Source organism: Brachyistius frenatus, unplaced genomic scaffold (assembly GCF_029030835.1).
Source record: "Brachyistius frenatus isolate BFR_SWC_R1_liver_20210118 unplaced genomic scaffold, ASM2903083v1 Contig_29, whole genome shotgun sequence".
NCBI lineage: Eukaryota > Metazoa > Chordata > Actinopteri > Embiotocidae > Brachyistius > Brachyistius frenatus.
In genome coordinates, this window is record NW_027210628.1 from 3026023 (window position 1) to 3048010 (window position 21988).

At 40.5% G+C, this 21988-nt stretch overlaps 5 protein-coding genes across 11 annotated transcripts; 2 read left to right on the top strand and 3 right to left on the bottom strand.

Moving 5' to 3' along the window:
- The first annotated feature begins 164 nt into the window (after nt 1-164).
- cep19 (centrosomal protein 19) lies at nt 165-1632 on the top strand. Its single transcript, XM_069699190.1, has 2 exons — nt 165-471; nt 1056-1632. Exons 1-2 carry the CDS (start codon nt 342-344, stop codon nt 1400-1402), a joined length of 477 nt encoding a protein of 158 aa, XP_069555291.1. The 5' UTR covers nt 165-341; the 3' UTR covers nt 1403-1632.
- On the bottom strand, nt 1583-5474 carry ing5a (inhibitor of growth family, member 5a). Of its 2 annotated transcripts, none has more exons than XM_069699185.1 (8): nt 5242-5474; nt 4085-4156; nt 3752-3942; nt 3499-3610; nt 3313-3412; nt 3051-3186; nt 2874-2935; nt 1583-2739 (listed from the first exon to the last, which is right to left on the bottom strand). In XM_069699185.1, exons 1-8 carry the CDS (start codon nt 5276-5278, stop codon nt 2700-2702), a joined length of 750 nt encoding a protein of 249 aa, XP_069555286.1. In that variant the 5' UTR covers nt 5279-5474; the 3' UTR covers nt 1583-2699. The 2 variants fall into 2 exon arrangements, with proteins under 2 accessions (XP_069555286.1, XP_069555287.1); XM_069699186.1 differs by having other exon boundaries at nt 3752-3918; nt 5242-5470.
- A 338-nt stretch (nt 5475-5812) lies between these two features.
- plekhb2 (pleckstrin homology domain containing, family B (evectins) member 2) lies at nt 5813-10291 on the top strand. 2 transcript variants are annotated; one of them, XM_069699192.1, is made up of 8 exons: nt 5813-6059; nt 6674-6724; nt 6849-7001; nt 7122-7224; nt 7368-7407; nt 7782-7865; nt 8281-8395; nt 8927-10291. In XM_069699192.1, exons 2-8 carry the CDS (start codon nt 6688-6690, stop codon nt 9061-9063), a joined length of 669 nt encoding a protein of 222 aa, XP_069555293.1. In that variant the 5' UTR covers nt 5813-6059; nt 6674-6687; the 3' UTR covers nt 9064-10291. The 2 variants fall into 2 exon arrangements, with proteins under 2 accessions (XP_069555293.1, XP_069555292.1); XM_069699191.1 differs by having other exon boundaries at nt 5815-6059; nt 8278-8395.
- A 3-nt stretch (nt 10292-10294) lies between these two features.
- LOC138621271 (vacuolar protein sorting-associated protein 4B-like) lies at nt 10295-16622 on the bottom strand. The gene is made up of 11 exons (XM_069699193.1): nt 16156-16622; nt 14918-15029; nt 14657-14807; nt 14203-14261; nt 13991-14110; nt 13748-13904; nt 13496-13644; nt 13005-13086; nt 12663-12882; nt 11407-11547; nt 10295-11320 (listed from the first exon to the last, which is right to left on the bottom strand). Exons 1-11 carry the CDS (start codon nt 16174-16176, stop codon nt 11219-11221), a joined length of 1314 nt encoding a protein of 437 aa, XP_069555294.1. The 5' UTR covers nt 16177-16622; the 3' UTR covers nt 10295-11218.
- Nucleotides 16623-16725: 103 nt separating this feature from the next.
- ankrd29 (ankyrin repeat domain 29) lies at nt 16726-21767 on the bottom strand. 5 transcript variants are annotated; one of them, XM_069699196.1, is made up of 10 exons: nt 21581-21767; nt 20768-20878; nt 20370-20468; nt 19234-19332; nt 18918-19016; nt 18431-18529; nt 18211-18309; nt 17806-17901; nt 17245-17343; nt 16726-17153 (listed from the first exon to the last, which is right to left on the bottom strand). In XM_069699196.1, exons 1-10 carry the CDS (start codon nt 21590-21592, stop codon nt 17070-17072), a joined length of 897 nt encoding a protein of 298 aa, XP_069555297.1. In that variant the 5' UTR covers nt 21593-21767; the 3' UTR covers nt 16726-17069. The 5 variants fall into 5 exon arrangements, with proteins under 5 accessions (XP_069555297.1, XP_069555299.1, XP_069555298.1 ...); XM_069699198.1 differs by lacking the exon at nt 20768-20878; XM_069699197.1 differs by lacking the exon at nt 21581-21767 and having other exon boundaries at nt 18259-18309; nt 20768-21573.
- Nucleotides 21768-21988: the final 221 nt, after the last annotated feature.

Here is a 21988-nt window from a genome sequence, read left to right on the forward strand (position 1 = left end):
AAGGCAACATTTACACAGACGAAAGACTTATAAAAGTCAGTTTTAGATCACAACTGTCACAGTAAATGAAAAACAAAATTACATTCCATTTTTATTTGAACTTTAGTCGGGCTTCGACGAGGACACAAGAGTCGGACACTTCCCAAGTGCCTAACGTAAGGACACCAAGGCAACAGAAGATACACGTTTATATGAAGTACTTACCTCATTAACTGCTGAACATATGAATTATGTGTTATTATGTGTTATTATGGCTAAAAACAAATAATCTGTCTGGCTCTGCATAAGTCCAAGTGGAGGTCAGTTTAAACTAGAGTTGTCGCAGGTGATATAAACAGAGGATGCGTTTCGTGGCGAAGCGCTGCGGGGTGCAGTTTAAACCTCCTTCCATAGTTTTAATATACGAACACACGGAAAGCAAAAAAGTGCGAAAAAGAATAATACCTGTGCGGAACTTCTCAAAATATTCAGGTAAGACAAGACAGTGACTCAAACATGCACTGCATTTATTCAACAACAATAGCGGTTCCATGATAATAAAGGTTAAACATGGCCGTGGCTACAAATGTAGGGGCCAGGGCCACAATTTGTGTTTTAGACCACAGTGAAAAAGTCCCAGGTCACCAGCCTACCACAGCTACCACTCCGGACCCCCAAAGGCTCCTGAAGGTCAAACTGTTTGGCAATTTGTGGTACTTTGATAGACTAACATTTATTGACAACATGACAACACACTGGAGCTCTATGTGAACTCCATGTAGAGTTCACTCATTTTTATCTGATTGATCGTAAGGCCCTCAAAACCTTCATTTCAGTTATGTATATTTGCAAATTAATTTGTTTTTAATTAAATTGCCACAGTAACCAGGAAGGAAGACTGTGTCTCGGGGTCTGGTAAGCTGTGTGCTCTATAACTGATGGAAGCGAAGTCAAATAAAGAAATCCTGGCTCACAAAATTGGTGGAACAAGGGGTGAAACGGGGGCTCTCTGCCAGCTTGATTTGACCCTGTAGACAGCATTTTGATCCTTGATGCCCTCTCCCCTCAATGTCCAGACTACAGCATGGCTGCTGAAAAGCTGAAGAACCACCCTCGGCACAGGGACTACCTGGACGGCGTGTGCCAGAGCCAGCTGGAGAAGCTTCACCTCATCCTGCGTGATCACCTGCAGGGCTTCAGCCTGGAGCACAGCCTCCACTCGTTCCGTCTGGACCCCGACGAAGACTTGAACAAACTGGACGACGAGGAGCTGGCGCGCAAGAAGGGCCAAATGGACGAAATGTTTGAAAAGAACCGAAGGCGCAAAAATGATCCAGACTTTGTTTACGACGTGGAAGTAGATTTCACCAAGACCGCCGAAGAAAAGTGCAGCTGGGATGACGAGTCAGATGATGGATTTTGAAACTCTCTTTGCAATTAAGAATGTCGACTACAGTCCTTACAGCGAGCCGACCGGACAACCTGACACAGATGAAGTGGACTAAAACGCTTTCTGTCCATTAAAAGACAAAACCTGAACGGTTTGTATAAACACACAGGACATGATACGTTTCAAACTGCAAAGAATGAAATGAGGCATGAATAATAGTCAATATTTATTTGTTATAAAACATGAATTTTACAAAATACAAAGACTTTGGTTCTTCTATTTGTGGCTTACACCTACACGAGTGATATTCACAGTCGAATATGAAAGAAAATGCTAAAATCCTATTAAATAAAAATTTTGTGTACACCAGTAGATAAGCAATACAACAAATATCTTTGGAAAAAAATGTGTCCACAAAATATTGTTTCATATTATACAAAATATATATTTCCATATGTGGTTTGAAGTCATTTACTATGGCAAAGTTTGAAAAGACATAATCTATATCATAAAACCAAGCCTGCAGCATCAAACCTCTTCAGGGGAAAATTTATTTCAAAGTGCTTAAATATCTCATTCATTTGACAAGAGACACTGACTGACTAACCAATAGTACCACAATACATTCAAAAATGTCGCAGGTTTTTGTTGAAACTCAATACAGAAGGAATTTACATAGCTTTGCTAGTTTGGTTTAAGATAATTAAAAACACTATTTGTTTACACCGCTACCAATTGCAGTCATTTATGCAGTGCTGATGTATTCCCCAAGGAGGTAGTAACAGAAAATCTGACACAAAATTCCTTTTACCATCACCATCGGTAAGGATTTAGGTGTTTAAATTGTAAAATTCTCAGCAGGCTGTTAATTTGTTTAAAAAATAGTTCTCTACAAAACTGACATTTCACATATGCTAAAGCCACAATCCAGAATTTTGGAGTTTGTTATGATAACATATATGTAGATCACATAACTTGAAAATAAGGACTTTGATTGGTAAGAATTTGTGAACCTCCACCTCTTTGACCAATTTACTCAAGAGTACTAAAAATATATTGATAAAATCTTTGTTTTAAAGGTACTGGACAAAGACGGGCGTCTTAAAATCCAATAATATGGACAGTGAATGCAGTAGAGGAAGAATAATGGTGCCACAAGTGTAGCTGTACTCCAAATTCAGATTAGGCTTTTAAAGAAAGCTGTATAACCCGCCATTTCCATGGAGAGTTATGAGGACTGAAATATATATATATATATATATTTATATCATACTATTAAACTAAACCAAAAATACATACATTTGTTAAGTAGTTCTTAGAATAAGAAGTCTCATTTTTTCTTCTTGTCTTGGGTACATCTTGGACAAAACCTGATAGATTAAAGGTAAAGGAGGATAAAAAATATGTTTAGGCACTGATTTAGGCATCGACTGAGGATGATCAAAAAGTATTTTCACCAATAAAATCATTTTTGACATCACTTGAGTTGATAAAAATTTCTTACCATTTTCCTTTGGGTTTTGTGGCGAGATCAACACAAGCAAAGTGAAACCACTCAATAGGGCACTGAAAACAAGGATGAAAAAACAATGTTGAGATGAATTACGAGTCAAACTGATTCGGGTAATTAAGACGACCTCGTCGATTCACCTTTAAAATAAGAAACACAGTAAAAACCTACATCTGGGTTATCACACCCGATCATCTCTCCGTATGACACCTGGTGACACAGGCAGTACGTCGGCTCATTGGGATCGACTGGCATGTCCAAAACGTCTGATGGTTGCATAGGCAGGAGGGCGTCACTCCGCTCCGGGCTAAAAGACCAACACAATACATACAGCATGACTGGAAGTAAACATGAAACAAAAGGATGCAACTCAATGAGCTGACATCGACAGTCATAAATCCTCAGCTTGACTGAACCAACAGCCCAAAGTTACCTGTTTTTCATCTTTTTCTTTTTGGGAGAGTCTTCATCAGAACCTTTCCTTCCTCTTCCTCTGGATCCACGCTTCTCTCTCAGTCCACGCAAATCAGTCTCTGGAGGGAAAATATTTACATTCATAACCCTCCAAATGTGTTTTCACAGTGTTTAATGATTAAAGCACTTCAGTGACCGAACGTACTCTTCAGTCCTCTTCCTTCTGTACTTTCATAGCCGCTCACTTCCAGCTTCTCCTTTAGCTCATTCTCAAACCGTGCCAGATCAGCGTCGAGCCTGCGGATATGTTTGTCCACCTACGGTAAAAGAATTGTATGCATTTTACAACCTGGAATACATGAATGGCTTAATTTGCAAATAAGAAAAGTACTTCATTCCATGCAATAAAGTGTGACTTGAAGTGTGACTAAACCTCAGTAGGTCTGTTTTGGACTGACCATTTCGTATGTCTGCATTGCGAGCTGGACTTTGTCGTCGCTGAACTCTTTGCACTTGCTGTAGGCATTTTGAATCTTCTGCAGGTGTTCCACCCTCTGCTCTGAGGCCAGGTTCTTCACATTCGCTATATACTCTTCAGCCAGTTTGTCAATCTCTCCTTTCTTTTCTGCATCACAGAAGAATGACAAGCCTACTAAAACATTTTGTGTTACTGTAGATTACAGAGTCATCCACAGTACACATGGTGTACAGCACGGGTGTAAATACGTGTGAGAGGCTTTAAATCCATAAAGCATTTAGATGATGTCAACAACATGCGATGAAATGATCACCTTCAGTCCTATTGTCCAGGTCCCGCATCAAGGTAAAGTTCCTCTGCAGCTCACATGGAAGGTTTTCAATACCTTGAGAGGGAATTAACAAAGAAATCCTTTAGTTTTTAAAGTTAATCATGTTACTTCATTCAACATAAAAACCATAACTACAGCCTGTTCTTCACTTGCTTTTTAATCAAACTTTAAACATGTAAATCATCCAAAGCCAAGTTGTTCTGTGTGGTTTCATCTTTGCTGCCCAGTAAGACAAATCCAAATGACTGCTCCAAAGTCATGTGCACAAATGAATGAACACAGCAATTAATGCGTTTTAAATAAATAAATACAAAAATCTAGTATATGAGTGGAGGATATTATACGATTAATTAAAAAATATTGGACAGCAGTTGCCTATAATTGATACAAAAAAAAAAAAAATCAATTATGGGGCAGAAATTAGTGTCACGCCTTGCAATGCACTTTGCAGCCACTCACGTTTAACATTGTTTGGGTCAAGGTAAGCTGTCTCTTGTCAATCAAATGCCGCCGGTGAGTTACAGATTAATCGATTGCTATGAGATGTCTGTATATTAATAAAGTGTGCCACAGCTCGTGCGCGTCCACGAACTGTGACGCACTTCAAACACCCCGCCCGCCCCGGCGCGTAAACGGTTACGAGAAACGCGGTTACCAACAGGTTGTAAATGCCTGATGTCTGCTTTCCGACAGCAAACAATAATCGTGACCAAAAAAAAAAGACGAATTCTATAAACTAATAAAGTCTGTGAAACAGTTGTGTTGTATTATATATATTTGTTGTATAACCTCCAGAATCAGGTTACACAGCTGCGCGCCGTTGCGCCACTGGAAACGCTAGAAATCTACAAGGGGTTAACTTTGCGAAACGTGTGACACGGGCGGACACTTATTAGAAGAACTTCTGAGCGAGTTAAACGCTGCGCACGGAGAGTTCATCAAACTTTATCTCGAGGCTAATCAGTTAGCTGGCGGGCTAGTGCGCCAACAGCTCGCTGGATGCTAACGGACCGCACTGATATGTGCCTGCAGTCCGCCGAGCAAAACAAACTCCGGCACAACAAAACTACAACCCCAAAAAACACACGGAAGACGCTCACGACGTCCACGCCTGTAACAGCGTGTGCCCAAATACTCACTGTCAAGGTAATGTTCCAAGTATATTGCCGTCGCCATTTCAGGTTAGCTGCTTTAGCTCCTGCGTTACTCTCGTTAGCTCTCAAACTGCTGGCCGGAGCGCAGGTGGGTTTGTTTCGTGTCCCCGAGCAGCCCGTCGGTCACCGGCTCGGAGATACTTGCTTCTTTGCGTCCAGTCACAGGTTTCTATGCAATAAATCGACTCTCCCTCGCAAACTCGCACCTGATCTCGAACGCTATACTACTTCCTGCGGTTTATACGACGTGTTCACGAGATTTAATATATAAACCTGCTGTGTTTACTTTAGTCAGCTGATTTAAAAAAACAAACAAACAAAAAAAAAAACACGTCACCTAATAAAAGTTAACCCAAAAAGATAATCCGCTACTTTTGTGATCCTGGTAAAAAAAATAAATAAATAAATAAATAATATTTGATGTCTGAGGAGTTGGTTTATTTACAGCTGGCTCGTCGACCACGTGAGTCCGAAGGGAAGACACGAACTTTAAAACAAGCGCGCTCTGAGCTCGGTCAGCTGATCGGTTGCGTCATTCAAAACAAACGCCTCCCTCTCCGAGGACATCCACCGCTGATGAAGACGCTCTGTGTGCGGGGCCGACGGTGACGACCGGCCAGTGACCACTCGGTTTATCGGTCCGCTTTTTTTTATTTATTTATTTTTTTGCTCCAAAGGAAGTCATCATCATCATCATCTTCTTCTTCTTCTTCTTCTTCTTTTTTTTCTTCGCGTTTCACTTCCGTGTTTGCTTTATCTTCGCTAAAGACTTGAATCTTTTCTCAAAACGTACAAGAAACCAAGTAAGTCGCCGTACCGGGAAGCGTCTTTACCCATTAGTGGACTATTATCTGACTTTATGAGAACAAGTTGCAGTGTAATATCTCTCTATTATCACTGTGAACTAAGGCTAACGGGTCAGCTAGCTAACTTCAAACAGCGATAACAATCACAACAACTAGTTATTAATAAAAACATCAGTTTATTCAGGTTAATTACGGGGTCGTCAGTTATGCAACACTTTGTCACAATGACCTGCTCACAACTGGCCTGTCGCTACTTGAAGCCAGTAACACTGAGCGAGCTAATTGTCCTCTTAATAACCAAAACAACGGTCTAATTAAGGGTTTTAACAGAAAGTGCGTTGAACGGTGGTCAGCCGGCGTGACGTCACGTGACGCGTGTTACCACATGGAGTCCATGTGTTTCCTTTCACGAGCTCATATAAAGTTGCTAAATCAAATCTCGTGATCTCGTGATAAGCTTAGTCATCTGTAAGAAAACATCGTCGCTCCTGCCTACTTTTTATTTATTTTATTTTCTATGTCCGTCACGAGGGGTCTTTTTTTAGGTACGACACGCCCAGTCATCAGGCTGCTTCAGTAATGGCAGCTCCTGTCTCATGTCATTGTTTCAGGTGTTACTTCTAAGATGGCCATGGTAAAGAGTGGCTGGCTCCATCGACAAAGTGAGTACATGTCCACAATGTACCAGCTCGTTAGTGTTGTCTCACATCCAGATAGTGTTGTTGTTGTTGTTATGACATCCTGTCAACACAAAGTGAACCTGACTGTTGCACGTTTCCATGTAAGGCACCATACTGCGTCGCTGGAAGAGAAACTGGTTTGACTTGTGGGCTGACGGACGACTGGTGTTCTACAACGATCAACAGCGACGTGACATGGAGGATGACATCCACATGAGGGTCAACTGCATTAACATCCGTGGCTCTGCTGCATGTCAGGGTACTTGTCGTGTGTTTGTGTCGATGTCGCTGGCTCACGCTCGCTGGTGTTATTACCCACCTTTTTGCTTCCGTTTTATTTGTGCCACCTTTGTGTTTGTCCTGCTGTATTGCTTCTCAGAGCTGAACCCACCGGAGGGGAAGACCCGCGATGCCTTGCTCCAGATAGTGTGCAGAGATGGACGGGTCATCAGCCTGTGTGCAGACAGCGCAGACGATGCTCTGTAAGTCTGTTTATACACACCGAGTCATTAAATCAGTGTGATGAATTATTATTTATTTTTGGTGAAGTTAAACATTTAGAGTTTATGTTTTCAGAATAGACATTTTAACACCAAGATGACATGTTTTCCTCTTTTGGTTGCAGGGCATGGACAATGGCACTTCAGGATGCCAGAATTAATGCGGTGAGATTTTGCTACATTTAAAAGCAATTGTGGGTTTGCTTTGTTTACCGAATTAAGTCCAGAAAGTTGTTGTAAAATCAGTATGTCAATCATTATCTGTCTTATTAATAAATGAGTGAGCTCTGACTAAAACCGAAGTCAGACTGTTAAGAAAATGTTATTTCCATGATCCAAGAGTGGAGGATAGTGGTATTTTTCTCATCTGTACCTGGCTGTATGGGATAATTCATACACTTGTTTTCTATACTGCTATGATGACAACCTCAGTACAGTTAAAATAACTGTCTTTGTGGGAGTAATATTTGATATGCATTTGTCTTAACGTCATGTAACTCGGTTTTCTTGCCCTTATTGCTGTTGGTTGATATTTTTAGGTTGTCGCTACCCCTCAGATCGGCTTTGCACAGGAAGTGGTGGCGTCTGCTCCTCCGCCCTACTCGGAATATGCTCCCCCACAGGTAAAAGGAACAAACAGCTGGCAAAAGGCAGATACTGTTGAGAAAACACATTAAACAAACCTCTTTAAACTGGTCATAACTGAGGGAAATTGTGAAATTTTTAGTGTCAAACTCTGTCAGAAGATAGAGCTATTCACAATACACTTGTACTTTACTCATGTTTTTGTCACATTTAATCGTTACAGATTGGCTTGGTTTAACATAATCCTTCTCAGATGAAAATTAATCCAATGATATAAGTAAAGACTATTACAAAACATCAAAGAAAGCAGGAGCCTGCTACCATCTACTGGTGTTGTAATGGAATTACTTGATAGATCCATTAAGCTTTGTTTGTGGTATTAATGCTGAATCAGATGACTCTTATGTAAGGAGCTTGCTACTAATGGCAGTCCTTTGTGACTTTTTTCAGCAGGTTTATGCCCCGGGCCCGTACGGAGACCATGTTGCAGCCCCCCCACACGCCACACAGATTGTATACTCTGCTGATGGGCAGCCCTACGCTGTTGCTTATCCTTATCAGTACCAAGGTAAACAACTTTTCAGGACACAGTGCAGAAATAAACCATAATATTAAACCTAGGATGCCACTCAGGGATACAAGTTCATCAAGTTTATGTCCATTATTATACTTTCTGTATTTTTTTGTATCACAGTGATTATTCTATTTTAAGACTGAGTCCACAGCTATGAATTAAGCTCTGTGAACTATACTTTGAGCTAAATGCTAATGTCAGGATGTTAACAAGCTGATATCTAGCAGTCAGTTTAATGTTTACATTCTTAGTTTATCGTGTCAGTATGCCAATATTTGCACATTAGCACTAAATAGAAAGCTCAGCCAAGGCTGTTGAGAATGTTTCATAAGTTTTGCAGATATTTTGCCAATAATTCGACTTGATGGTGGCACTGCACCAAAATTTAAGGACACAAAAGTTATTATAATTCATCCCGAGGGGAACCTGAATGTTTACAAAGCGTCAGTGCAATTCAGTGAGGAAAGTTAGAATTTCTTCAATGAAAACGTCATGAAGGCATCATACTGCTGTTGTGTTTTGTAGGTGGGTATGCTGCTCCTGATGTGAACCATGTTATTGTTCGGGAGCGACGACGTGACGACGGAGGAGATGTGGCTCTGGGCATGCTCGCCGGAGCAGCGACTGGTTTGGCACTCGGCTCTCTCTTCTCTGTCTTCTAGTGTCACAACTAACCTACATGTAATAACGCACACTTCCCCCGTATTCACAGCAAATGGCTTCTTCTCTGTGCCGTCACATGAGCTGGAGTGAAATGTGTCTGTGGGGCTACATCTATGAAGCATGATTGTGATGGGCAGTGACTTACTCACTTTGTGTCCTATATATACTGTATATATTAGTACGGTATATACCTTATGTATCTATACTATTAGCACTTTCTCATAAGCCCTGTGTTACTGGTTCCCAGCCCCTTTGTGTTGTCTGAATTGAATATGAATGTTTTTAACCAAAAAAATACAACTGTTACTCACTTATTAAGATGACAGGAAAAATACTCCTTCTTCCACGTACACTTCAGGTCTTCTTAGTCAAGTTTGTTTCTGTTTCACGAGGCACAGTTTTCCTTTATATTTGCAAAATCATCTTTAAAATCAAGAATAAGTGTTTTCTTATTTACAGGATTTGTGTTCCTTTCTGTGTACTGTACCTTTTGTTGTTTTACTTCTACTTTGTGTTTTGGTTGTGAATATGCAGCGTTTCCTCGGCCCCTCAGGTAAGTGGTGGAGGCAGTCCGGGAAGAGTGTTGTGCAGATACGTGCACACATACGTATTAAGCAATAATCACCGTCATTGTAGCGTGACTGAGGGGCCCGTTTGGTGCAATCTGGTTTTGATGATAATTATCTTTACCAGAAATAGGTCTGTGCATGGGGAAATATTATTTGCATAAGTGAAAAGGGACATCACTCCTCTTGACTCATATGTTTGCATGCATTATTTATGATAATTTTTTCACTGGCAGCTGTTGATGGATGCTTTTCATTTGAAGTGTTTGACTTAATGTTTTGGTTTTCATTTTTGTAGGCTCAGTGCAGCAGCTAGCACAAACATTTGTCTGTTTAATCAGTATTTATAGATTTAGTGACATTTCAAATTGGCCTGGATTTTTACTTTTTACTCCAAAAGCCTTTAATATTTTCATTATGACTGCATTCAAAATCGGAACTCTTGATTTGCATTCAAACCAAGGTACTTCCTTTATTATTCACACGAATGAAACGGATGTAAATTATTTTCTTTTTTGCGAGCAGCGTAACATTGATGTCATTTTTCTAAACTGTTTGTAGATGTGAAAATAAATCAAACCTGCTATATTTGGCTTAGCAAATGTATGTGATAGTTAACTAAGACATGTATTTTAACAATTAAATATATTCACAAAGTTAATAATTTTTGTTTTCTTTATTTAACCCTGAGACTTTTGTTCACAGAACATATCAAGTAGTAGAAGAAAAGTACAAATGACCTTTGTTTATTATTTATGTAACCTCTGCAAACCCCAATAGAAATTATTAAATACATTTCAAACCCAAAGGCAACACAGTTTGATGTATAAATAACTAAGAACATAACTTACTACCAAGGTTTGACAGTGGAGTCTATTTTGAAGATACAGTCAGGTGTTGACATGATTTAATAAGACAAGATTGAAATAAAATTAGCAGAAAATGTGCAAAGGCATGATAACTCACTGGGAACTATATCAGAATTTAGAAACATTTCCAAAAGCATCATTGTGAAAATACCAGTATAAAATTATTTACATGTTTAAAAGAGTATTCCTAAATTTTAAAGTGAATTATCATTTTTAAAAGCAAACCATGAACCTAGTTGTGTTGAGAGCAGTATAATCCGCAGTCGACTACAATCAGAGCTATGTGGTGCTGGAGAGGTGCTTGGATCTACCCTCTTTAGGCACTGTATTAACTATATATCCTTTAAAACGTAACAGTGATGCATTTAATTAAAACAAATAAAGACTATATCACTTTGGTTTGAGATATTCAAAATTAAAGCAACAAGTAAAAGAAACACGAACAAGCCTTAACAATACAGATGTAACCATGAGCCTCAGAGGACTGATGATTAATAGTACTGGAACACATTTAGTTGATTAGTAAGTTGATAAAATAAAGTAATCAATCAGCATTTTGATAGTTGAATCAATTCTTTTAGTCAACTCTCAGACTAAAAAGAACGAACCTTTGGGCTGCAGTTGCCTCTTTTTGATACACCAAAAGATAAATCCAAATCATAACTGAGTGAGAATAACTGCTACCTGCAGTCCTGTTTATGAGTGGGGTGTGAGTGTGATTAGCCCTCCTGACCAAAATCTTCAGTAAACTTCTTCAGCTTGTCCAGGTCCTGCTCGTTCACTGTCGGCTTGGTGCTTGTTAGCGACCTCAGCATGTCAGCCTGTACGGAGAATAGTAGGCAGGTCAGAATAGATCCCGATCACTGTGTTTATCAATAATACCGATCAACACGGAGTCTGTTGTTACCATGGATACGACTGGCTCAAGAAGTTTCTCCCCAGGGACGTCCATCCACGTCATCTCTATGGCGTTGGGATCTCCCGGTGAGCACGGAGTCAGCAGGTCTTCCACCACCACATTGGGATTGTTCCACGACGGCCCACGGACCTTAAATAGATCGACAGAAGTTAGGACACAGCAAAGGAAACGCCAAATAGATTCCTGACTCCTCGTCTGGGTGAAACCAGTTTAAGGTGAGACGTATACAGTTATTATCTACATTAGCCACACTGGTTTTACTGTATGGGTTAGTTTTATCTTGCAATAACTGATTTTCTTTTAACCTTGTGGGCAGCCGAAACCAGCTGGAGACACCAAATTGACATTCTTTATTCTCACCTTTCAAGTGGATATGGCAAACTTGTTACCATGTTGTTTGCTGAAATATACATCCAACTTTACAAAGCAAATATATCATTCATTTTGAGTCAGGGTTTCTGCCTTCGAGGTGAATGTAGGTCACTCTCCTTTTCCACCTCCAGAGGTACATTTCTGGCTCTCAAGACAATAAATGCTCTATTTTGTTAAACAGTTAGTTGCTAACTGTGTTGGGAGACTGCTGTTTGAAGCGGAGTAGGTAGTGTTCAGTGTGTTTCGAAGAGGTCACTGCTGTGGAAAAACAACAACGCTATGAGGGTGGCGAACCAAAAAAGTTGTGAAACCAAAATAGTGAGCTTAAAGACATTAAAACGCACCAGAGAGGGTAACCTGAGCGTAGTCTATGAAATATGACATCATATTAGTCTTATTTTTGCAGTCAGAAATCAAATGGCAACCCACCATGACGTCACCCACTGGTGAACGGCCGTTTTGAAACTGCACCCCAGACATGTCCCCGGCATGTCCCCAAACATACCTCTCTTTGAGACCTAATATCTTATTAATGAAATAATTATTTTCACAAAGACCACCAGAACACTGAACAGAAGGAGTGAAGTTAGTTCATGACAACATAATGACTTTTGGAGAAAAAAAATGATTGACTTTTAATTTTAGGAGAAGAGTTAAATGGGAGCCTATTTGAGCCAGAGGTTTTTTTTTTTGTTTTTTTTTTGTAGCGAGCCCCTATAGGCTGTAAGAAGTATTGCACTGTAAGGCACTCCCACATTGGCTTCACTTTTGAGACCCACAGACAATGTCAATTTTTATATACAGTCTCTGTTAGAAATAGGACCGGTAGGATGAAAAGCACAGGTGAAGTTCACAGTCACTGTGGTTTTTACCTTCTTAAAGTGAGAGGCAGATTGAACCCTCCTGACAGGCTGCATGAGGGCGTCCCTGACGATTACACTGATGTCAGCTCCAGAGTAACCCTCCGTCTTTTTGCCCAGGTCCATGAAGTCCGTCTCCGTCAGGCCGCTGGGGGTGGAGCCCAGATGCAGTTTGAACATGAAGGAGCGGGCGTGCTCCTCCGGCAGAGGAATGTAGATTCGCTTCTCAAACCTAAGACACAGACAAAAGGTTCATTTAGCCATGATGAAGAATTTAACCTTTTAGTGCCTGATTGTTTTCCCTTATGACCAGATTTGGATGACGATGAGAAGTGATTGGGTACATAAGCTAACCTTCTCCTGATAGCTGAGTCCAACGTCCAAGGTATATTTGTTGCTCCCAGGACCAGGATTCCCTCATTATCATTTCCAACACCTGAGAGGAGAACAGAGCTGCAGCAATTAGTCGACTAATTGTTCAACTGAAAATTAATATGCAACTATTATGACAATCGAGTCATATTTTTAAGCATATAGTTTCTGGTTCCTGTGTCTCAGTTTGCTGCCTTTCTTTGTCATATCTCACAGCAAACTGAACACTTTTAGAGTTTTGGGATGTCGATCACATAAAACAAGCAATGTTCACATGGGACTTTGGGCTGCGGAGAATTATAACTGACATGTTTCACTGTTTTCTGACATTTTATAAACAAAATGATTGACTGAGAAAACAATCAGCAGATTAATCGGTAATAAAAGCTGTTAGTCGCAGCCCCAGAGGAGAATGACTTTTCTTTTCTTTGTAGGCCTTATCTCAGACTTTCAGGTTGTCTCCTCTTGCTCACCCTGCATCTGGACGAGAAACTCCGTCTTTATTCTGCGCGCTGCCTCGCTTTCGTTTTCGCTCCTGGAGCCACAGAGGGAGTCGATCTCGTCGATGAAAATGATCGACGGCTTGTGCGCTCGCGCTAAACTGAACAGGTTCTTCACCAACCTGGAGACAAACAGAGGTGGAGAGACATGTTGGTTTTTTTTCTTCTGATAGGCAGGTTCTCATATCCAAGGCTTTATCATGCTGTAAAGAACAATTGCCTCACTTTTCACTTTCCCCCAGCCACTTGGACACGAGGTCAGAGGAGGAGATGGAGAAGAAGGTGGAGTTGTTGGCTTCTGTGGCCACCGCCTTGGCCAGGTATGATTTTCCTGTTCCTGGAGGGCCAAATAGAAGGATCCCTCTCCAAGGAGTCCGCTTTCCTACACAAATAGATGAAGCAGTTTAAAAAAAAAACACCCACACATTCACATTCATTTAATAAAGTGTAAAACTCTCTTTTCAGTACCTGTGAACAGATGAGGGAACTTGATGGGCAGGATAACAGCTTCTTTTAAGGCTTCTTTGGCTCCTTCAAGTCCAGCTACATCGTTCCACTTTATGTTTGGCTTTTCCATAACAATGGCACCTGTAAGAGAGGGGAGTTTCATAGACACTTTATAGATCGGAGCAGTTATCATTTTATGAAATGTAATTAAAGTCTGTAACAGTGTAGCTCACCTGAGAGTTGATTTTGGAACTTTTTCTTCTCCGGGTCATCCCCTTCATCACTTTCACTCCTAAAACAAAACAAAAACAGCACACATTGAGATTTGTTTGTATTTTATTCCGTCGTGGAACTATGGATTCTTAGAAAAGTCCTGACAAAAACTTAAATTTATTAAGTGTAACTCAGAGGCACCTATTTTAACCACACACAAACATAATGGTAGACCGTGCATGCGCAGACTATGTGTGTTCAAGCAACAGATACAACGTGATTGTTTCCTTCCTTACATATTCCAATAATAAAACATGAACCACAATTACTTTTTAAGAGGAAAATTTGGTGAAAATGTCCTTAATAATAAACTGCTTATAATCTCATCATAAACAATTAAACGTAAATAACTCAGAACAGTGACTGTCAATAGTTACCACAGCAACTCATTTCATATTTATTGGTCAGTCTCACCCTTTGTCTCCAGACTGGGACTCTTTGACAGGTTTGGCCGGAGGACTCGCCTCCTTCTTCTTCAGATATTCCTTCAGCTGCTCGGCTCTGTCCAGGTAGTCGTTACACTTGGCCCTGATGCTCTGCTTGGCTCGATCGCCCTGGGTCTCATCTGCACCAATAACAACACACACTTAGTCACTTAGGTCATGGTGCTGTGTGGAATAGGGGTCAATGTATCGCCGCAAGAATTAAATGACTGGTACGAATCAAGTTCCTCACACTTGACAACATGCAGGAAGTACTGGACTGCATGCTGATAACACCTGAGGGCCTCTTCGTAGTTTTTGGCCTTGTCTTCTTCTGAAGCTTTGCTCACCAAATCTATAGCTTTCTGAGAACAAACATGGAAGAGAAGGATCAACAGAACAACTTTATATAAGGCATACTTTAAAGGGCTTATTAATGGCAATTAATGGATTTATTAATGGCTAGTAAATCAACACTTCGGGATTGATTAGATGCGTATAATACAAACATTTCTTGTGTTTTCCAGGTTGTGATAAATCCTTTCGGATGGTGTTTATGCTTCCTGTTTGGTAATAGTCAAGTTTTATAAGCAGGTACCCGATAAGTAATGCTAAGTTAAACTACTAAAACAGCCTTTAGCCTAATTAGAAACACCAAAGTACCAAAAGTAAAGGTACTGATTCCGCCTCTGACTGATTATTGTTATTGCTGTTATGATATTATCACTAATGATTTGGGGATTTCTATATGATTGGTGCACCATCATAAAACAAGTGATATGATTACACATTTGGAGAATTTACTACCGTGGTTCCCAAGCTTGGGGTCGGACCTCTTTTGAAGGGTCACAAAAAGGGTCTGTTTTTGATAAGTATTGGCTACTTTTACCTTATATACAACTATATACTGTTGTTGTTGTTTTTTTTGTAAACAGTCACAACACAAAGAAATTGGGAACCACTGGGTTATTATTTAACAAAGTGTTGTGTATTTTATAAATCAGATAAAACAGAAACTGTCAAATAAATGTAAAAAGTACAGCACTGCCCTCCGAATTGTTGAAAAGTCAGCAAAAAAATAGCAAAGAAAATTGAAATACTAAAGTAAGGTCCATCAAAGTTATATTTAAGTGCAGTACTTGAGTAAATGTACTTCGTTACTTTCCATTGCCATAAAACTGTTAACAGCTAGAAAAGACATGTTTCAAAGCCTACCAACCTAACTGTTGATATTATAACTCTTAACTGATCCATAAAGCATTTATAATGATTTAATAACCGTTAATGAGGCCATTAGTTGTTCGTTTTACACCCTTTATATTTCATTTTGAAGTACAGAAGTTTACATTGGCGTACATTTTGTCACTTAATTAGCCATTTTAAAATAATGAAAAGCTACCAGTTTGCTGCTTTAATAGAAAGCCGAATAAAAATGTGTTGACACACGGTCTTATGTAAGCAGGTAGCTCGCTGAGCAAAAGTGACACTCACCTGTAAATTACCGCCGGCCATTACGTGTTGTTATGTTGGTCAACTTCAGACAGGATACTAAACCGGATTTATTTATTTATTTTTTTTTTTTTGGTAAACGTTACCTGCTACATTAGTTTTATTGTCGGACAACTAAAATCGCAAAACATCCCAAAGTTTTTTCTTCCGCATCCACAACAGCTCGACTGTCACTTCCGCGGTGGTCACGTGACGCGATGTTGTTGTCATTTGTAAACTTGATATTTAATTCATACTTTTGAAAAGGAATATAATCAATCAAAGTCAGCACAGAGATGACAATATTGATAATTAATTATTATTACAAATTTAAAAACAACACGTAAGTTATATGACTCGATCACGATACGGGTGAGTTACAGGTGTACACTAATACTGACCTCTAGTGAATATTCGCCTTTATAACTCAGAAATCATATTGTTCACTGCATTATGTTATCTTATTGTTTTATTATTAAGACTGCCTATTTTCCCCATTGCAAAACCAAATTTTTCAAAATAAAATGCCATTATCATCATAAACATGCACATAGACACTCCTGCATTAATAAATAAACGTACACTTTATTTTATTTATTAAAAAGGCAAATAAACAGTGTGCAAAATATCTAGAAATCTTACAACACCTGGGGTAAACAAAATAAATCCATAAACTGTAGAACAACAGCATAAAGGAGATGATGCACATGGCAGACAAATGTGTTTTATGTTACTTTATATTTAGTCCAGGTTTGTTCAGCATATGATAGATTCATTTCAGTCACAATCAAAAGCAAGCACCGGGTACAGAACATATAGTAGTTGAGTAGATTTGACACTGTTGTTGTATTTTTTCCCCTCGATACGCATCATCAGTGTGGTACAGGCAGGAATAAAGGCAGGAGCCTGGGTTGTCATCAGCTGTCTCCGTTTAAGATTTTTGGACGTAAAAGCTTTAGGATGCGATCGCTCTTTGTAAGATCTGCAGGAAGTTCATTATTCTGCAAAACACAAGAAAAACGTCCTGAGTCGCAGTTGTCAACTCATGTTCTGTCTGGTTTTTGTGTCATATTTCAATTCAATGTGACTTACCGTGTTGGGTAGTGCGGGGTCTGCATTGGCCCCAAGCAGCAGCAGAACAACGCGAAGATTTCCACCCATAACAGCAGCATGAAGGGCAGTAGAGCCATTCTGGAGACATGGCATAAGTGTTTAATATAAGTATTACTTGCTCTTTGATAGCATTAAAGAAATGTTTTGACATTCATTCACTTTCTTGCCGAGTGTTAGATTAGAAGATTAATATCGCTCTCATATCTGCAAACAAAATAATAAGCTAGAGCCAGCAGTCGGTTAGCTTAGTTTAGCACAAAGACTGGAAACAGGGGGAAAACACTCGATTGGCTCTGGCCACAGGTAGCAAAATCCACTTACACCAGACTGTCGCTCACAGGTTCAGTTTTCTTCACTGTGATTACAATGTGGAAACACTGTTCACATTAAAGTTTGCTCAGCCACTCTGACAGACAGACCAATCAGCTACCAACATTTTTTTCTGGTCCTACAATGTTTACGATGCAACCACTGGAAATGATTCCCTACGAAATATGCACATTTCCCAAAGGGCATAACGTCTATGGCAGCAGGTTTTACCTTGAGAAGGCCAAGTGAAGGAGAAAACTTGAGGAGTTCCTCGATGACGCTGCTGTGTCCTTTCATAGCTGCTTTGAATAACGCAGTTGATCCATCCTTGAACGACAGCAGAGAAAGCATACAATTATTTAAAAAAGATCTCCAGGCCAGGTGCACTTACTTCCTCTGAGGCTTTTGACTACATCACATGGTTCTCATCAGCAGGAGTGTGAGGCTCTCCTTACCAATGTTACTTTTTTCACTCAGAAAATATACGTAAAAATGGGAGCCTGTTTGTCTGATGTCATGCTTTCCGAGGCTTTGTGGCCTAGTTGGTGACAGCTGGACTGAATAGTACCAGTCAATAATAATAATCCCTTCATTTACACTTTTATGTGCTTCAATAGTCCCAAAAGATCAATGTACTTGTCTGTCAGCATCCCGATCTGCACCGCGCAAGAGCAGCACCCTCACCACCTCACTGTGACCCATCTGAGCTGCCATCCACAGGGGGGCAGTGCCATCCTGGAGAGCACATGGACGAGGAAGGGGTTTCAGAGAAAGAGGACATAAGAGGGAGGAGGTGAGGAGAAAGAGGGGTAGTAGAACTGATGCAGACGTGAGAGGAGACGGACGAGGACATTACCTCCCTCGCTTGGTTAACCTTGGCACCTGACGACAGCAGCTGACGAATCACAGTCACATGACCCTCCTGGGCAGCGAGGAACAGGGAGGTGGCCCCATCCTGAAATATAAAAGAATCATCTCATACACAGGGCAATACTTTTATGTGGTACATAGAGTGCTAAAAAAAAAACCAGAAAAGCTTCCAAGTAGGCAAAAAAATGAAATTAGTAAGATATATTACTCCTATTTATAAATGCACTCTTGTGCACTCGGCTTGTTTTGCCCGGCCTAAAGACGCACACTAATCTGGCCCAATGTGATTCACGTGTGACTCAGCAGTCTGCAGAAACCTGAGAGGCTGGATTCCAGCTTCTGGGACATTGTGTGCGACTAACCATCATTTTCGTGCCAGACAATGAGGCCTAGCACAGCACCATGAAGGGGCACAAAGAGTGAGAGAATACAGGCCTAAAGAGGCTGGAAATGTGGATTGAAAAGGAGCTCACATTCAGCTGGTCGTGAACATTGGCTCCATTCTTCAACAGGGTGTCCACCACCTTGGAGTGACCGTACTGAGAGGCGACAGTGAGGGCTGTGCCACCGTCCTGCCACAAAAACACGAGACAGCTCACAAGAATGACAAAGTAGCAAGTCACCACAACAGCTGGAAGTCACCACTGTGAGCTGCAGAGAAAACCTGTTTAAAGAGGTGGAAGTCAGCAGCACACTTTGTCTCTTTATTTCCATATGATGCATTCTGAATGATAACATTCTCCATCACACCCAGTGTTATAAAGGCTGTCATTGTGCCCTGCAACATACCTTTGTCTGGAATTCAGTGGAGGCACCGAATTCAAAGAGGAGCTTGACAACGTCATGGTATCCCTGCTGGGAGGCGAAGAACAGAGCGGTAGAACCGGTCTGGAAAGGACCATAAAAATCAACACTGCTGTTTAATACAATGACCCTTTTAGGTCAACACAACATTTCTCCATATTCAAACTGAGGAACAGAATAAATGTAAGTGTCTAAGTTGAATACGGTGGATTTAATTTTCTAACCATGTTCCCCAGAAGGTTGCTATTCTCAAACTCAAGCTGTGACATGTGTACTGATGTGTTTTCTTACAGCAAAACAACTTTTCATACATTAAATTAGCATTAAAGACTATTATTTAAAGAAATAGTTGGACGTGTTGTGAAATATGCCTAATCTGCTTTTGTTACAGAGACTTGAATAAGAAAATGTATGCCTCTCTCATGTCTGTGTGCCTTTTTAATTTAAAGCTACAGCCAAAAGACAGTCAGCTTAGGTTAGCACAAAGACAGGAAACATGAATACATAATTCATACAAAAACGTAAGTATAAAACGGACAGTTTATGATGGGGATGTATGCCTGTCTATTGCAACTTCCTGGAGTCACCAATGGTAGCCACCAGCTTAGCTTAGTTTAGCACATTGGCTGGACAAAGAGGGGCAAAGCTAGCCTGGCACTGCCTGCAGGTAAGAAACATCCACAAATGAACACCTCTAAAGCTCACAAATTAATAATTATATCACATATGTTTAATCCTGACCTAGTCTGACTCTGCCAGACTATTACTCACAGCTTCAGTTTTAATCACTGTGATTATAGTATGATGCAATGACTGGAAACACAGAGGCTGGAAAAAGGGAGGAACAGTGTTGCTGGTAGGTAAAGACAAATCTACCTATTAACACCTTGAAAGCTCACAAATGAACACATTATATATTTGTTTAATCATGTTGAAAACCAAAATGTAAAAGCAAAAATTTTTAAGGGGTTTGTGCCGGATGATTTCCAGGCTGAGTACAGTGACTTCCTGGGGTCTCTGATTGACTTCCTGGGGTCTCTGATTGACTTCCTGGGGTCTCTGACAGACTCCAGATGCAGTTTGTAGTTCAGAAAAGTCATCAGGTTATTTTCCCAGCATACCTCTCTCTGGTAGTTGATCTCAGCTCCTTGCATGATAAGTTCTTTGACACACTCATAATGGCCGCTGTATGACGCCACCATCAGCGCTGTTGTTCCATACTGAAAAGAAGCATCCCATTAATAAATCAGCAGCATGTTTGTTTTATTAGGAGGAGTTGATGAAAGTTGCTTTAAATCTGATGATGAAACCACTGAATTCTGATTTCAATCTTAAGATGTGAAACTCCCAACCTTTATTATGATGGAGAAAATGATATATACATGGATGTGAAATCGTAATGGTACACACACGAACTCATGCACCACAGAGGTAAGGCTTGAAGCTCTCTGTGTCCCTACCACAGGTGGGTTATGGTTAAAGCGTGCAGCTGAGCAGCCAGGACATGCAGCGTCCGTACACTGTCTCTGCAGTCAGCGTCCACACGCCCGCTGTTGAGCAGCAGCTGAAGCAGAGCCAAGTTCCCCTTCCTCGCTGCCCAAAAAACAGCATTAGACAGGGGTGTTTCCTTCTGGAGGGTAAATACACACAACAAACACTGACCTGAAACCACCATTATAGAATTACACACACTGGCAGCAGACAGTAACAACAACAGTAGAGTGTATTCAGGTGTCACTAAGTACAGAGGTACACGGGCTAATGTTTCTGTACATGGATGACAGGTGAGTCACCAATCAGGTGTGCAAAAGGATCAATAACACACACACACACACACACACACACACACACACACACACACACACACACACACACACACACACACATATAGTTACTACTTGCCCAAACAAGTTTAAACCAAAATTTCACTCTGATCTGTGATGACTCATTGATGAATTATGTTGACATTGTTGACCTCCAAAGTAGCACAAGACTCCATAATGTGCATTAACAGATTTATGTCCCCACAACATACATAAAACCAGAACACAGACACACGCACACATATTCACGTGCACACGACCACAAGCCAATTGATACCGTTATACCCACATACGCGCACGCACCTGCACACAGAGCTAGACTGTATGGCATTCAAATCCAGCCAGACAAACGTCTGCTAAGCTTTAACAGTTCAATACGCCACGTCGTTAAATAAACCCTAGAAATGAATAAGTGCACACTTTAAGAGGAGGCAGGTGTGATCTGTTTTTTTCATGGAGGCCCTCTGTAGCTGCGTGCTGAGAATGATTGATGGAGAAAGCTGGTTTACCTTGAAAGACATCCTGCAGACTTCATTCGTGACTCATGGCTCCTCCTGCGCACTCATTCATTAGCCGGTGGTTTTGAGCGCCACTCTCCTGTTTTGTCGCACTGTGTTTGGGTGTTGGCGGCGCCTGTTCGTGGACATAATAACAGGCAGCTGAGCTCACCCTCTGCAGTGAGCACTGCGCCGAGTTACACGGCGGACCACCAGGGGGCGCTGCTAAACACACTTTTCTGTTCGGGCGAAGCCATAGACTCTATATATAGTCTAATATACAGTCTAAAATATATATAGTCTGAAATATATAAGTGAAGTAGAGACAGTACTGTACCTGTTAATAAAGACATACACTGAATATAAATATAATATAAAATTATCTTTACAAACATGTGTGTAAGATATTTATATGCATGA

Coding starts and splice junctions, on each gene's coding strand:
- cep19 (XM_069699190.1), top strand. CDS start 342: ATGCGTTTCGTGGCGAAGCGCTGCGGGGTGCAGTTTAAACCTCCTTCC. Junction 472..1,055: donor GAACTTCTCAAAATATTCAG/GTAAGACAAGAC, acceptor CTCAATGTCCAG/ACTACAGCATGGCTGCTGAA.
- ing5a (XM_069699185.1), bottom strand. CDS start 5,278: ATGGCGACGGCAATATACTTGGAACATTACCTTGACA. Junction 3,611..3,751: donor CAATGCAGACATACGAAATG/GTCAGTCCAAAA, acceptor CTTTTACCGTAG/GTGGACAAACATATCCGCAG. Junction 2,936..3,050: donor TCGGGTGTGATAACCCAGAT/GTAGGTTTTTAC, acceptor CCTTGTTTTCAG/TGCCCTATTGAGTGGTTTCA.
- plekhb2 (XM_069699191.1), top strand. CDS start 6,688: ATGGCCATGGTAAAGAGTGGCTGGCTCCATCGACAAA. Junction 7,408..7,781: donor AGGATGCCAGAATTAATGCG/GTGAGATTTTGC, acceptor TGATATTTTTAG/GTTGTCGCTACCCCTCAGAT. Junction 8,396..8,926: donor TTATCCTTATCAGTACCAAG/GTAAACAACTTT, acceptor TGTGTTTTGTAG/GTGGGTATGCTGCTCCTGAT.
- LOC138621271 (XM_069699193.1), bottom strand. CDS start 16,176: ATGGCCGGCGGTAATTTACAG. Junction 14,808..14,917: donor CTTCCTGCATGTTGTCAAGT/GTGAGGAACTTG, acceptor TTATTGGTGCAG/ATGAGACCCAGGGCGATCGA. Junction 14,262..14,656: donor TCCCAGTCTGGAGACAAAGG/GTGAGACTGACC, acceptor GTTTTGTTTTAG/GAGTGAAAGTGATGAAGGGG.
- ankrd29 (XM_069699194.1), bottom strand. CDS start 20,923: ATGGTGGTTTCAGGTCAGTGTTTGTTGTGTGTATTTACCCTCCAGAAG. Junction 19,017..19,233: donor CCACTGAATTCCAGACAAAG/GTATGTTGCAGG, acceptor TTTTTGTGGCAG/GACGGTGGCACAGCCCTCAC. Junction 17,154..17,244: donor ACCCCGCACTACCCAACACG/GTAAGTCACATT, acceptor TGTGTTTTGCAG/AATAATGAACTTCCTGCAGA.